The following is a 14,705-nucleotide window of genomic DNA, read 5'->3' on the forward strand; positions in this document are numbered from 1 at the left end:
TGCGAGCCAGCTGGGTTTCCTGGTGGGAAGACCTGAGTTTGAATCTTACCCCAGACACTCCTGGGCTGTACGACTTGGGGAAAATCCCCGAATCTCATGTGCCTTTGGAGAGAAGGAAACAAGCACTGATTAAGCGCCTCTTTTTGCCAGACGCCGTGCTGAACGCTTTACAAATAGGATTTCATTTGATCCTCATGACAACCCAGGGAAGCAGGTGCTCGGTGCTATTATTATCCCCATTTTACAGTGGAGATAATAAGCACCCAGCTTAGTCAATAATCAATCAGCAGGTATTTATTAAACGCCTGCTGTGTGCCAAAGGGTGTTGAAAGGATCCAGTGAATTAGCAAATGAAAAGCTCCATTAAAAGGCTGCAGGGTTAGGGACTCAGATCAGAAGAGGGAAGAAAGTTGTCCCAGAGCTGAGGCCCCCTCCAAGCACCCACTTAGCTACAGAGACCATTTTGGGGAGCAGAGGGGCTCTCCTGGTCAGGGGTCGGGAAGGGAGGTCTGCAAAGACAGACTTGTTAGGGAGCGAGGGCTTCTGAGAGGTACAGGTGAGGGAGGAGGAGACAGGCGCCTACTGTGTGCCCAGCACTTGCTAAGCCCCTGAGCAGAGAAGGAGGGACGGCCGGGGCCGATCCCCCCTTGGTCTTAGTCACCAACACAGCTGCCATCTCACCTCATGTGGCCCAAGAGCAATAATCCTGCGGCCGCTCCCAGGGCGTCAGGGCCTACAAGGACCCGCTCACTGGGCCCTAAGGACCGTTTCTGGGAGCGAGGGGACTGGCTCTATTACTGTAGCTGGGAACGGCTGTTCCGGGGCAGGAGTTCGGGCCCAGCACCACCCGCTGCGCCCACAGCCGCCCGGCTCCCTCATTGGTGGCTTTATCGCAGCCGACCTGAGGTCCACGTCCCCGGGCCCTCTGGGAGCTCGGGGTGTCCTCGGGCTTTTAGGCTCGGCAAAATCCTGTTTTTTTTGCGTTTCTGAGATTAGCGGGCCTGTGACTCCCCGGACAACTCGTTCCATCCGGTCTGGGTCATGACGGGCGCCAGCCGCCCGCATCCGCTCCCTTCAGCCTCGCGACATTGTGTCGGTCGGCTCGGCCCGGGCAGGATTAGTGGGTAATAAGCTAGCACGTGGCCGGCAGTTTTGTCTCCCGAATTTCCCTCACCTCCTTGAGCTTTCCCGATAATCATTGATTGTTCTCAAGGAGCGGCTGCTGCTACTTTGGAGAATTCTTGCGGGCTCGGGAGCCTGGACATGGGCCGCCCTCCCCGTCCCAGCCTGGGCCGTCCCAGGCCGCAAGGAGAAGCTCCTCGGCTCAGGGGTTTCCTCCGCTGTCCCACACCTGCCGTCGACCAGTTAGGAAGGAGCCCGGCCCTCTGTGGCCGCCCCCTGGCTGTGGCCCTTCAGGATGGCGTCTTATTATCGGGACAGAAGTGGCAGAAAAGCGGGCCTTTCGTGGTCAGGGCCAGCCCTTCCAGCATGCTCTCTGCCCCCCACACTCTCAGTCACGCGTGGCTGTCGGTACAGACAGAACCCACTGGGACCGGAAGTGCATCTCTCTCCCCTCCCCTCCCATGGGTCACTTAGAAAGTACTTCCATTTGTCCGGCAGAGCAAATTTTCTCGGCCCACTTTTTGGGTGGGAATGAGCCGCCGACTCGGTTTTGTTCAGGAAAATTTCCCCTGCAGCTTGTCAGTTTTTTAAAGCCATGTTGAAGTAATTTCTTGTTTTTACAATAGGTTTCTTGGGGAAGACTCCATTTTTAACTTGGGCTTGGCTTCTGAGATCGAGGCATCCAAGTCCTCCTCCTCAGCAGATTGTTTATATTTTTGAAGAGCCTTCTGCTTATCTGTTATTGCTCTTTCTATCCCGACGTAACCACACTGGTTTCTGCTGCTCTTTTTACGTGCCTTCGCTTAACTGGGACGAGTTTCAAATGCGGTCTTGCCAAACTGTTAAATGTTTCCCTCTTTTTCTGCAGTATCTTTGACATCTGTTAGTGAATTCTAGCCCGTCCCAGCCCATCGAACTCGTGAGCCCGCCCTCTCTCCAGAAGCACAGGGAAGGCCTGGCCTGGTGCCCCTCTGCGCCCCGGCCCTGCCCCATGGCACATGCTGCCCGACAGCAGCCGGGACCCCACCTGGCCCACGCTGGCGGGGCTGGCTCCGTGTGCCGCCCGTGCCGGCCGCTCGTAGCCCCGGTAACAATCCCATCCCTCCTCGGCGTAGAACTAGAGCCGGAAGCCCCCCAGTCTGGGCTCCTGTAGGTTTAGAGCAAGAAGGGATCGCCTTCATTTTACAGATGGAGAAACTGAGTCCCAAGGTCAGTTAAAGAACTTGCCCAAGATTCCCCAGCTAATCTTACCAAAGGCCAGATTTGAATCCAGATCCTGTGACTTTATTCCATTTCTCTCTCGCTTGGCTTGCACGAACATGAATGCAGGTCCTTCCCTGCCAAAGGCAGCGCTCTTTCCGTTAAGAGACGTTCAGCTCCTTGGACTTCCCCCCCAAAAATGTATTTCTGCCTTGGAATCTTACTCTGATTAGAAGGAAACGATGGCTCTTGGACCGGCTCTCATTCGTCCTTCCCAGACGTGCCTGTAAATCGGGCAGCGAAATCTCTCCGCGGGGCACCGGGCTTTGGTTCCTCGCTCTCCCGTGGTCAGCCCATAGCCCCATCGTGTGCCATCTGCCGCGGGGGCTCGGAGCTTGCAGCAGAGCTGGCATCCCCAGCTCCGGGATGCTCCTGGGACCCGTGTGCAGAAAGAAGGCCACAGGCCCTGGGGTTGGCGCTGCCCTCTGGCGTTCGGGCGACCCTCAGCTTTGCCAGCCCATCCTCCCAAAGTCCGCGCCGTTTCCTGGGCAGGTGTATGTTTCCAGGAGTTTGACTCACTGGAGAAACTGGAAAAAATCATCTTTGATTCACCTTCTTGAAATTAGATACTTTAATTCTCATTTTTGGTTCAATCCCAGGCCTGCCTTTGCTCCTTATCACCTGTTCGGCCTTGGGCCAGACTTTGGGTAGGGCCTCGGGCAGGATCTTGGGCAGGACCTTGGGCATTGGCCTTGGGCAGGACCTTGGGCATTGGCCTTGGGCAGGATCTTGGGCAGAGCCTTGGGCAGGATCTTGGGCAGGACCTTGGGTAAGGCCTCGGGCAGGGGCTTGGGCATCGGCCTTGGGCAGTCTCTTGGGCAGGCTCTTGGGCATCGGCCTTAGGCAGGATCTTGGGCAGGATCTTGGGCAGGGCCTCGGGCAGGATCTTGGGCATCGGACTTGGGCAGGCTCTTGGGCAGGATCTTGAGCATCGGCCTTGGGCAGAACCTTGGGCAGGACCTTGGGCAGGATCTTGGGCAGGATCTTGGGCATCGGCCTTGGGCAGAACCTTGGGCAGGACCTTGGGCAGGATCTTGGGCAGGATCTTGGGCATCGGCCTTGGGCAGGATCTTGGGCATCGGCCTTGGGCAGGATCTTGGGCATCGGCCTTGGGCAGGACCTTGGGCAGGGCCTTGGGAAGGACCTCGGGCAGGGCCTCGGGCAGGGCCTTGGGCAGCTTGGTTTGCTCAGCTGCAGTGGGATGACACTGGCCCCGAGCTCCCCAGCCCCTTTGTGCCCAGGGGGTTCTTGGGCACCTCTGCCAGCCTGGTGGTCTGCGGGCCCCTTCCCAGAGTCGTCCTTTGATTTTAATAAAAGAAGATGCATAGAATTATAGAGGTGAAGTAGAATTGTGAACGAGTCTGCAGACCTGGGGTCAGGGAGCCCAGCCGGGGATCCCATCTCCCAGGAGCCGAACCCGGGTCCGAGTCTCCGGATGAAGTTTTAGATGAAGGTTTTAAAGATCAAAAGCAGAGAGTTATGAGAGCATCAGTAGTCTGAGAATCCATGTGGCGTGACGTCATTGAGTGACCTCATCAGTTTAACTGGTTTTGTGTGGGGGTGACTTCATAAAAACTGTATTTCTGACATCGTCGATGGGAGTCGTCCTTCCCTGACCGATCGGTCCCTTTGACTTGTGGCTTTAAGGGAAAAACCTGCCCAGTGCCACTGCACCATCTCCCCTTCCCAGGGGAGTGAGGGTCTTCCCTCCTGCCCAGCGCCGCCCCCTCCCCCTTTCCCAGACATTGGGGGGTCCCTGTCCTGCCCAGCGCCGCCCCTCCCCCCTTCCCAGGCATTGGGGGGTCCCTGTCCTGCCAAGGCAGTGGGGGTGGGATCTTCCCCTTGGGGGTCCCCTCCAGCTCAGTCTGATTGTCCCCCTTGTTTCTCTCCACAGAGGGAGCTCGATGCTACAGCAACAGTATTGGCCAACCGACAAGATGAAAGCGAGCAGTCTCGGAAGAGGCTCATTGAGCAAAGTCGAGAGTTCAAGAAAAACACTCCAGAGGTGAGGCGGGGGGCTCGCGGGGGCGGGGGGTTCTTGGCTCGCTGTGGGCCAGGCAGGCCCCGGTTTGGCGGCTGGGCCGCACGGAGGGTCCCACAGGCCTGGCCTGGCGCTGGGAGTGACCCCCGGAGGTGTTCAGGGCCTGGCTGGAGCAGAAGGCCTGGAGCGGGGCCCGGTTCCGGTGTCGGAGGTCACCTCGCCTCTGCGCCCACTCCCCCGCTGTGGTTGGGGGCCGGGCCCTGGGCGCTTTCCCTCTCCAGCGAGGCCCCTTGTTGCTGACTTGTTGGATCCAGGCTCTGGCGTGGGGGGAGCCTGGGGGAGGGGCCCTTTTCCCTCCTTCTGAGCCCTTTGCCCCCACGGGTCAGGAGCCGGCGAAGAGAATGGAGCCCCAGGCCTCAGGTCCCCCCTTCATTCCGGGGACGCCCAGGAGGAGCTGGCCTGGGGTCCCGGGGCTGACTCGGGGGACCCTCAGAAGCCCCTGCGCTGGCGTGGCCCGGCCCGCCCTCGAGGAGCTTAGGTTCTGCGGGGCAGCCCCGCCCTGCGGAAGGCTGTCCTTGCAGGTAGAAGCCGCCAGCGAGTATCCGGCCCGAGCTGTCCAGCACCCTCCCTTAAGGGGCCAGCCCAGCCTCTCTCCTTCTTCTGACCTGGGGGTGTCTCACTGCTTTCCACCGGGCGTGCCCCATGACCTCCCCTGCCAGCCTGGGCTCCTCCCTCTCGCGGGGGATTGACCTCCAGCTGGCATTCGGTGCTGAAGTGACAACGTCCCGGCAAGCTGGGGTTTTTGTTCAGATGTTTATGTTTTTCCAAATACGCGCAGAGAGAGTTTTCCACGTTCCCCTTTGCACCATGTTCCAGACTCTTCCCTTTCCCCTTCCCAAGGCAGGAAGCGATCCAGTCCGGCTGCCCTGGTGCAGCTCTTGTAGATGCGTTTCCCCGTTTGTTTGAACGGATCCTGAATGGACCGGGAGGGTCTCGGTGGCTCCCTACTGCCTCCTGAACGCAGCCCTCGGGGCACCCTCAGCATTCTGGGAGATGGACCCTGAGGCAGGGGCAGGATTTGAACCTGGAACCCGCTTCCCAAGCCAGTCCCTCCCCGCTCTCCCCTCAGAGTGGTCTCCTGCCTGACCGCTCCCCTTCAGCCAGACATTCCCGGCCCTCCTCAGGCCGTGTCATCGAGTATGGTGACACCTGTGGGTGCCCTCTCCCTGCACCCCTTTCCCCATTATAAGGCCTGTGCATGAGGAAGAAGGGCCGGGTGCCCCATTGGGACCTGCCTCCTGCCAGGATCTCCACCCCGGCCCCCTGCCCGCTCCAGACACTCCTGGTCCGTGGTCTGGTACCTGTTAAGGTACCAGTCTGGGGGCCTCGGTGACAGAGGGGCAGCCCCCTCCCCATCCATGGGGCGAGCCTGTGTCTAGGCCGTTTCCTGGAAACGAAAGCTTCCTCAGGAAAGGAAGCTTCCTCAGGGACTGGAGGCAGCGCGGGAGGGCCCCCGGCCTGCACGAAGTGGGCGTCCTCGAGTCAGACCCCGTACTGTCCAGTCGGGCTCAGGGCCGTGTCCAGGGTCTCCCAGTCAGTCAGAGCCACCGGCAGGATTGGAACTGGCCGCCATGAGACTTCTCCGTGGAAGGCCCCCTTTGGGAATCCAAGGGAAGACCCCTAACAGCCTCCATCGACAGGGGAGCAGGGCAGGGGGTCCCAGGCTGTGGCGGGCGGGCTCGGCAGGTTTCATCTCTCACCCTCATTAGAGACTGAGAGAAAGGCTGGAGGGAGTGGCCGGTGGCAGAGGGAGGCTGGCGACTCCTACCGGTCTGCCCCCACACCGGCCCCAGAGCCTCCAAGAGCCCGGGGGCCGCGCCAGGAAGGAGGCTTATGGAGAGTGGGAGGGGAGGGGCTCCCTGGCAGCATTCAGGAGGCAGCGACACTGGGGGGCTGCGCAGTTTGGGGTGAAAGGCTGGTCTGCGGGTGCAGAGGCTGCAGGGAGCCCCCCCCCCCCCCAGGAGGAACTTGTATCTCTTAAAATGAAGTTTACCCGGCCTTCTGGACCTTTGGGGCAGCTCCCTGGTCTCAGAATGTAGCCTGGGGGTTTTGCAAGGATGGAGGTCCCAGAGCTGAATCAGGACTTGAACCCCAAACCTTTGTCTTTCAGCTTATCCTCTGAGGGGATGGCATGGCCACACCCCCAAGGTTTCCTTGGGGTCACAGCCAGGAGAGGTCAGAAGGGAAAGGTCACAGGGGGAATTTTAGCCCTTTAATGAAGGTGTTAAGGAAAAAACTCTAGATTAGTCCCTGCCTGATTTGGGACTTGGCAGCAATTCCCCCACAACCCCTTCCCTCCCCCTCCCCCCCCCGCCCAGGCCCTTTGCTGGTCTTGCTGCGGTGAGTTCTGTGACCTGGCACTCAGGTGGGCACTGGGGGGGCTGCGGGGAGCTCCCTCTGCTTGGCAAACCTAGCGGGCACATCCATAAGCTCCAGGTAGGTGCCATGTGTGGGGCCTGGCAGCTGCCGGCAGAAGGCGCAGCCAGCTTGGACCAGTTACCCCCGAGAACTTTTCTAGCTGGTCTGCCTCATTGGACCCAACTGATTCATTGCTAGTTAATTAATTTATTTTTTGACCAGGGTTAATGAAAAATAATGAAAATGGCAGTTTTTAAAGAGCTGAGGAAAAAAGAAGCCGTTTTGTCCCATAAAGTTAATGCCCCAGAAAATGGGGATGTAAAAGGGATGCCTGCCTTGAGCTTTGGTCCGAGGGACCGTCTCCGATGGCATGCAGGGAGAGACGGGCAGTAGTCGGGCCCAGACGCCAGGCTAGCAGGACCGGGGAGGGAACGGACCTCCCAATGCATTCTGGGTAGCCTTGAGTTCTTCTATAAGCGACTGCCCAGGGAAGGCCACGTGCGCGGCCTGTGGTGCAGATGGAGCAGGAAGAGCCAGGTCCTGGGTGTTTCTTCTTGGGCCATTAGATTTCTTATTTAACAGCGACTGACGTCCTCTCCTTCCCCCATAGCATCCCTTCTAATAATAAGAGAGAAGGGCTCCTTCTCTCCTGCTTCTAGTCTGGGGCCCTTGTGTAGGCCGTCCCCGGCATCCTTGGCTCTTCAGAGACAGGGGTCCCAGAGGCTGTGCGAGGCCCCTTGCAGCCCGCAGTGGTGACCTTGGGAGCCTCCATTCAGGCAGTGTCTCTCCCCCTCGGAGCCCCTTGGGCCCTGTGATTCTGTCTCACTCTGCCTGCCTATTCTCAAAGTAGGATGCCCTGGGAGCATATTTGTAACGTCATCATTGAGCTTGAAAGGGAAACGGCACCGCCGTCTTGCATGCACTGATTGTGGGTCCCGCTCGCGCTCAGGTCCGTGTCCAGGCCTGCAAGTCACTGAACAAAGGAGCCTCACTTTGTCCCCTTAGGTCTGGCCCTCGGAGTCTGCTCTGTCTTCTGCTCGTAGGGTACCCAGGGGTTCCATTCCCGAAGTTCATTTGCAGGCAAGTTGTTTCGCACTCAGGACCCGTTACCATAGAAATAATGTTATAAATGGGGCTACGACGTTGAAGTCTGGTGAACTTGTACAGTTACTGCTTCCAGAACCCAAGTACCATTTATAACTGTGTTTCTATGGCAACGTGGATCTTTAGCGCTATTGTGGCACGTCGGTGACATGTGTCACCCTGACGCAGCCTCCAGAGCAGGGACGTTATCTCTGGGCTGGTCTCCCCTAATTTATTAGAGTGGGGGTGGAGTCAGGACTCGAGGAGCAACTTGGGGTGTGGTGGGGATGGGCCCGAGGGGCCCAGGGGTCAATTGTCATGGAATGGGAGGAGCAGGGGCAAGAGAAGGTGCATCTCCTGTGGCCCAAGGGTCAGGGGCTGGCAGGACCTTGGAGGCCTTGAAAGGCAGGAGAAGTTGGTCCGAGGGCAGCAAGGTCCCGCGTGAGGTCCCGCAGGCGGCCAGTCTCAGGTGCGGGATTTAGACCAAGGCCCACACCCCTTCATTGCGCTTCCTTGGAATAGGGGCGACGATGGGGCCAGGGCAGGGAGGTGGCTGCCATGGGCGGGAAGCTGGCGAGAGGAGGAGACCCTCGAGACAGGAGTCGGCCTCTCCTCACTCCTCAGCAGACGAGGCTTTAGGCTCAGGGGCCAGGCCGGACCAGACCCTTTATGGGACAGGAGCCCCCAGGGGAGCAGACTTGTGAAGCAAAGGAGAGGGGGCGCTCCCCCAGCCGAGCACAGACACATATGTTCTCACGCACCCCCCTCAGATTCTGGGGTGTCAGGGTCTCTAGCACAGGCGCAGGCTTGCCAGGAGCTGAGAGACTCCATTTGGGTCAGAGCAGGGATTTGAATCGCGGCCTCCTCCTGCTGTGGGCGGCTCCAGCCCCTCAGAAGGGATCAGAGGTCCCCTGTTGGGCCTAGAGAGACGCGCTGGCACTTCCTCGGAGACTATGAACTCTTACTTGAGACACACATTTAACAAGCTGCTTTTCCGGTTCCCAAGTCCCCAGAAGAGTGGAAGCTAGAAGACGGTGGGCTCGTCAGATGAGCAAGAAACAATCCCCAGCACGGGAGGAAGTGGAACAGTTAGTATGGACTGGAACAGTGCCGCCATAGCCTGGGACCGGGTCATCCCATGCCCCCAGTGGGCATTAAACAGCCCGATACCGTGGTGACTCGGACACAGCGCAGAAGTTTCGGCGCGTTTGCTGGTCTCCGTTTAAGGAGCCGGTGAAGTGAAGAATTTGTTTTAGGAAGATTCCCTCCTCCAGGATTCACGGATCATTCGCTGCACTCATCTGGGACGGCTTCCTTGGGGGGCCTGGGAGCGCTCATTTGGACCTGGCAGGAGTCCGAAGAGGGGATACGGGCCCTTACGGAGGAGGCGGCTGAGAGTGGAAGCAGCCTCCCCAGAGGCAGAATTTGAACCCAAGGCTTTTGACCTCAGAGGCAAAGCTTTCTCTCCTGTTGCATTTCCTAATTCTAGTGACGCTCATTAGTGAAGCTTCTTAATATTTGCGGAAGGTCCTTTGAGGAGAAAAAAAATCAGGTTTTTCTTTTTGTTTCTCTTTAGAAGTAAGCACTTAGCTGCAGTGAGTCTGGGGATTTTTACCTGGTAAAATAGCAAAGCTGGAAGATTCAGGGGCTGCCTCCTCCACCATTAAATTCGAGTGCGACTTGAACTAGAAACTGTTGGGAAATTAAATGTGGCCTTTTGAGCTGGTGACAATTAAATTGTTACTGTTGGTCGCATCATCAGTGAAAGAAATGATTTCCAAGTTTTGTTTGTGCCACAGGTGGCGAGAACTGGATTTCGTGGCTTTAAGTAATAATTGACGTAATTACAAATCACATGAGGAGCGCAGTTGGTGGCACCGGATTGGTGGTCTCGTTACTGGGCTGTCGGGATGGAGGGTTGTCCATCTGGATGTGAAAGGGCCCTCGGAGATCTTACTTGTAGGCGGGCGGAGAGTGGGGCCCAGGGCGGTTTCACAATTCCACCCAAGTCAGAATTCTGTCTCGGATACCCACTAGCCAGCTGTTGAAAGCCTCCGCTTTCTCATCTGTACAATGGGAATATTAGCCCCTACCTCTGGGGCTATGAGAAACCAATCAGATATCAGGTGCAAAGCATTCCTCAAATCTTAGAGCCTTTTAAACATGAGGGAGGGTCAAGGGATACACACCCAAGGTGGCTTCAGATTCAAAGTTGCCGCCTCCCCCCAGCAGAATACCGATAGCAAAGGGGGAGAGCCTCTGGACGATTTTGGAGACGGCCACCGAGGAAGCGTCCCGGGCTGTCACGGCTGCGGAGGGGCCGATCCCCCGGGTCCCTGCACGCTTCCTCTGGAACCTGGATGCGAATGAAGCTGAAGCAGAAAATAATCCAGTTCCGAGACAGTGCAAATAAGGAAGCCCTTGTTTCAGTTGGTCCTACCTCGAGGACCGTTACCTCTTGTCCTTTATATAACGATAACTTCAGAGTTTACATAATTAAAACTTTGAAGTGTGTGAATTCGGGTACATGCAGCCACCTCATAGGGTTCACTCTTCACCCCAGTCCCGGAGGGCGCAGTGGGAGACCCGGCCAGCAGCAGAAACCCCGGCCTGGGGCCCTGACCACCCGTCCTCTTCTGCCTCGGATGTCAGGCCTTTAGGAGGAGATGACGTTTCCCTTTTTTCACTTTGACAATCTATATTCCCAGCTCCTCCCACTAAATAAATCCATGCTGATGGAGGGATTATTCTGGGAATGGAAATAAAATGTGGGCTGTTCTTATGCCCTCAAGGGGCCTGGATTGTGACTCCACTGTATGTGTTGGCTCCTCGGTGGAAAGGAAGCCCCTGAGGGCAGGGACTGAGGCATCTTTATCCTTTGGCTCTAGCAGAGTTTTTTGTTTGTTTGTTGTTGGGGTGGAGTGACTTGCATACAGCTACTACTTGTTAAAGGTCCCAACCGGGATTCGAATTCAGGTCTTCTGACTCCCCGGCAGAGGCTTTGATCTGTTGTTCTTCCAGGTGTCCTCTGTCTTAGTATGTCAAGTAAAAGGCAACTTCCGGGCTAGAATCTGGAGCTTGCGGCCTGGTCCTTCCCCATGCTCAGTTCACGTCTAACTTCACGGAAGCTGATTGCGTAGTGTCCGTCTTCCTAGGCGGTCGTGATCTCTCTGCTCACCTTGTTTGTGAGAGATTGGAAGTGTCGTTCCCCCCCCCCTTCCACCTCCAAGACTGGACAGGACATTAAGAGGCCCAGCTTTAAGAAGGGCTATTTTAAGTGGCGCTAAGAGTAGCACATGAATGACCCTCCAAATGAATAATTGGCTAATGGAGTTAGAAGAGGATGAAGTGATTAGATAAAAATAGCCCGTGCAGATTTTACCTGCTAATAAGGGAAATTTGTGCCGGGGTGGGTTGGAAGTCAGTAAGGGACGGTTTTTAGAATTAAAAACCCAACAAGACAGCCGTTCTCGGTGCCGCTGCTGAAGGGGATACAAGTTTCTGTCGCAGGTCTGTACGTCGAAGATGCAGAATTGAAAATTGGAACACTTACCGCCGTAAGGGCCATCTCAGAATAAAACCTTCGGCTTCCTCAGTAAGTTGGCCGGTTTCTTGCGAGTGGTCCCTTAGCACAAATTAGGTCAAACTTTTCATTCTCTTTTTTCCACCTCAATGTAAATTTTTTTGGGGGGGGGGCAGAGGATGAGGGACACTTTGTACCAAGTTTGTGGAATTTTGTAGAGATGGTTTCGAGTGTGGATACTGTGTGGGGGAAGGGGGAAGAGCGTCTGAGGCTCCCCTGAACACACACTGTCTCTGAGACCCTAGATAAGCACCGTGGGCAGCCCCAGCCACTCTTCGGGGGGCTAGCCCGGGATCCTGGCCTCTGCCTGGGCCCACGTGGGGGTCGCTCTCCTTGCCGCCTTCCTCCCCAGAAAGAGGTGGCTAAGGGACCTTGGGAGACAAGGATTACCATTCCTGGCAGTTTGTTTTGTTTGGACTTTGGGGCTTCCTAAGTTGACCACAGGCTCTCTGAGCATTTTTGGGGGCTTTGTTTTTGCTGGTGCCGAAGGCCCGATCTTGTCCCCATGTTGATGGCATTCCCTCCCACAAGTAAGGAGCTTGGGAGGGTGCTTGTCAGTCCTGGCCAGCGGAGAATGCGGGCCGAACCCTGAGGGATGACTGGACTGAGGGGAGGGGAGGGGGGCTGTTCTAGAGCTGTGAGCAAGATGGTGCACTTTGACTTCGGTAAAGTGGGTGCCTAGGTCAGAGGTCAGGAAAGCTCAGCATCCTTCTGTGCACGAGGCTTTGCTCACATTCAGGCTCCGGCCATCGCTGATGATGCTCGGTCCCAGAGCGGAGACATTGGGGGTTTTCTCTCTTCCTCTGCGTGGTGGGAGGCATTTTCATTGTGTGTTCAAGCTGCAGCTCAGACTTTGCCTTCCTCTCGCTATCTGTGATTTTGAGTTTGAAAGTCTTCTGAAAACTTTTCATAGCCCCCAACTACATCCACTGGCTCTCGATGTTGCAGATTTGTGCTAGTGCTTCTACGTCTTGGTGCTCATCTGGTGAATTTGATGCAAATATTTTGCCCATTCATTTTATTTGTCTCAAAGCTTTATAGTTTTGCTTTATCAAATTAATTAATTTTATTTTATTTTTTCATGAACTACCATGGCCTGTGGTTAAGACAGCTTCCCCTTGCCATAGTCAAGTCATTTAGAATATATTATGTGAAAGGGTCTGCCCTTTCTTTTTTAAACTTTTATGATGTGATCTTTTATATTCAGGGTGCCTATCCTTTTTGAGTTGATTGGGGCATGTGATGCGAGATGTTGTTCTAAGCTTCAAAGCTGCTGTGCACTTTTCCCAGAAGTTCTCTTAAAAAAAGAGCCTTTTCCCGGTAATCTGTGTCCTTGCATTTATGGAAACACCACACCCAACGGTTATTGCTTTTATCTCTTTTGTTTCTTGCTTATATAATGTTTTACTTTTCCACTTGTCTCTTTCTTAATCATTACCAAATCATCTTGATGACTTCTGATAGCATTTGAAATGTGGTAATGCTGTACCCCCTTCATTCACTCCTTTTTTTTTTTTTCTTGAAAAATTTTTTCATTGTTTTGCTTAGTTCTATAGGTATAATTTTGGAAATTTTATGGAAATTAATATGATGCCGAATTTGTAAATTAATATTTGTTTTTATAGTGGCAAGGCCCAACCATGGACAGTGAATATCTTTTCAGTTGTTTAGCCAGTTAGTATAATACCAGACTTTTTAAAAGCACATAGATACCCAGACATTTCCTGATTTAATTATTGAATTGAACCTTCATTTTGAACAGGTTTATACAGTCTGTTTCAGATTGGAGTATTATGTGTTGAACTGGTTGATGTTAAATATTCAGTGCAAAGTAAATAACCAGAAAACCTGTTTTCCTCGTGGAGTGTGAAACTTTATGACTTCAGTCAGTCAGCCAAAATACAATCAGAAAATTGAAAGTGTGCTCTCGCCTTATATTGTTGAACATTAGCCAGTACCTGAGGCTAACGTTGAATATTAACTCTAACGAGAACCTGACTCACGAGTGCATGTGCATGTGCGTGCACACACACACACACACACACACACACACACACACGTTCTTGAAAAAGCAGCTTGACAGACTTAGACATTGTGCCTTGAGCAAAGCCCAGGAATTCTCCCAGCTGCGCTCTTGTGTCTGTTGTAGGGAGGGAAGTGCTAGCCTTAGAAGTCAGGAGCCACAAGCCACCACAGATGGGACGGCCCGAGAGTCACAGCCGGCCCTCATTTAGTAGGACCAGGGAGGAGGGGACTGACCGCTCTACAGTGAGGTGCCAGCCCTTGGAGGCCTCTGTGGCCTGGGGTGGTGCGGTGGCCAGGGCCCGTGTGGACAGCTCTTCCCCTGGGTCCTGTGGGCCCAAAATCATGACCAGGTTCTCTGTGGAGCCACCAGTGATTTTCATTGAGACCTTGGCCCCCTTCCTGCTCATTAAATCCAGTGGCTCCCTATAGTCTCCAGCTTTGAATAGAAACTCTTCCAACCTTCAAAGCCCTTCCAGCCGAGACACTCCCGACCTTTCCTCCTCTCTGATCCTCTCCCCAACAGGTTCCGGTTGACCCCTCCTCATGCTCGGCTCCTGACCTCCCGGCTGCCCCCAAAGCCCCGTTGTCCACCAGAAAACCTTCCCATTCCTCCCTGTTCCAGGGCTTACCCTCTGTTGATTGTCTCCAGTCTGTCCTCTCCATAGGTTGTTACATAGCCGGAGAGCAGGCCTGTCTTATACTTAGCATGGGGCCTGATACACAGTAGGTGCTTAATTTATGCTTATTGACTCAGAAACCCCATTCTCTGTAATCTTCAGCACTAGGTCAGTGAACACTTCAGTGTGGACATGGTTTTCCTCCTTAGAAACCTTAATCAAAGGATGCTCGTAGCACCTGTCCCTTTGAGGGGGCTTCCTTTGGGAAGCAGCCGCAGCAGCCCGGGAGGGGCTCTGAGAGAAGGCAGTCCCACAGCATCGCTCTCCGTAGTTTGTCTTGGGTACCAGGATCATTGCATTAGCAATGAACTGTTTACATTTTAGTAAGAGCAGGTCCTCTAGACATCCTAATTTGAAGCATTAATAGAAGCATTTTTGGGGAAGGGGCACTACTGCTATAGGGCATTTGTAAGATGAGGATTGCCTTTATATATTTATTTACTTTTCATCCCCTTGGAATTTTTCATTTTCCAGGTAATTGGAATTTTTACTCATAAGAAATTTACAAATTATGAAAATGGAGCCATTTTTAGCTTTTGGTGCGCTCGAGTGAATT

General features: G+C 54.6%; 1 protein-coding gene across 6 annotated transcripts in view; it reads left to right on the forward strand.

Annotated features, from left to right (window-relative positions):
* The window catches only part of CUX1 (cut like homeobox 1), a 382,812-nt gene that overhangs the window by 76,880 nt on the left and 291,227 nt on the right, over positions 1-14,705 (forward strand). For all 6 annotated transcript variants that reach the window (XM_051991859.1, XM_051991860.1, XM_051991862.1 and 3 more), the window contains exon 2: positions 4,277-4,387. In XM_051991859.1, the coding sequence (XP_051847819.1) occupies positions 4,277-4,387 (111 nt within the window). The remainder of the gene's footprint in view (positions 1-4,276; positions 4,388-14,705) is intronic.

The sequence above is a fragment of the Antechinus flavipes genome, chromosome 4, assembly GCF_016432865.1.
Source record: "Antechinus flavipes isolate AdamAnt ecotype Samford, QLD, Australia chromosome 4, AdamAnt_v2, whole genome shotgun sequence".
NCBI lineage: Eukaryota > Metazoa > Chordata > Mammalia > Dasyuromorphia > Dasyuridae > Antechinus > Antechinus flavipes.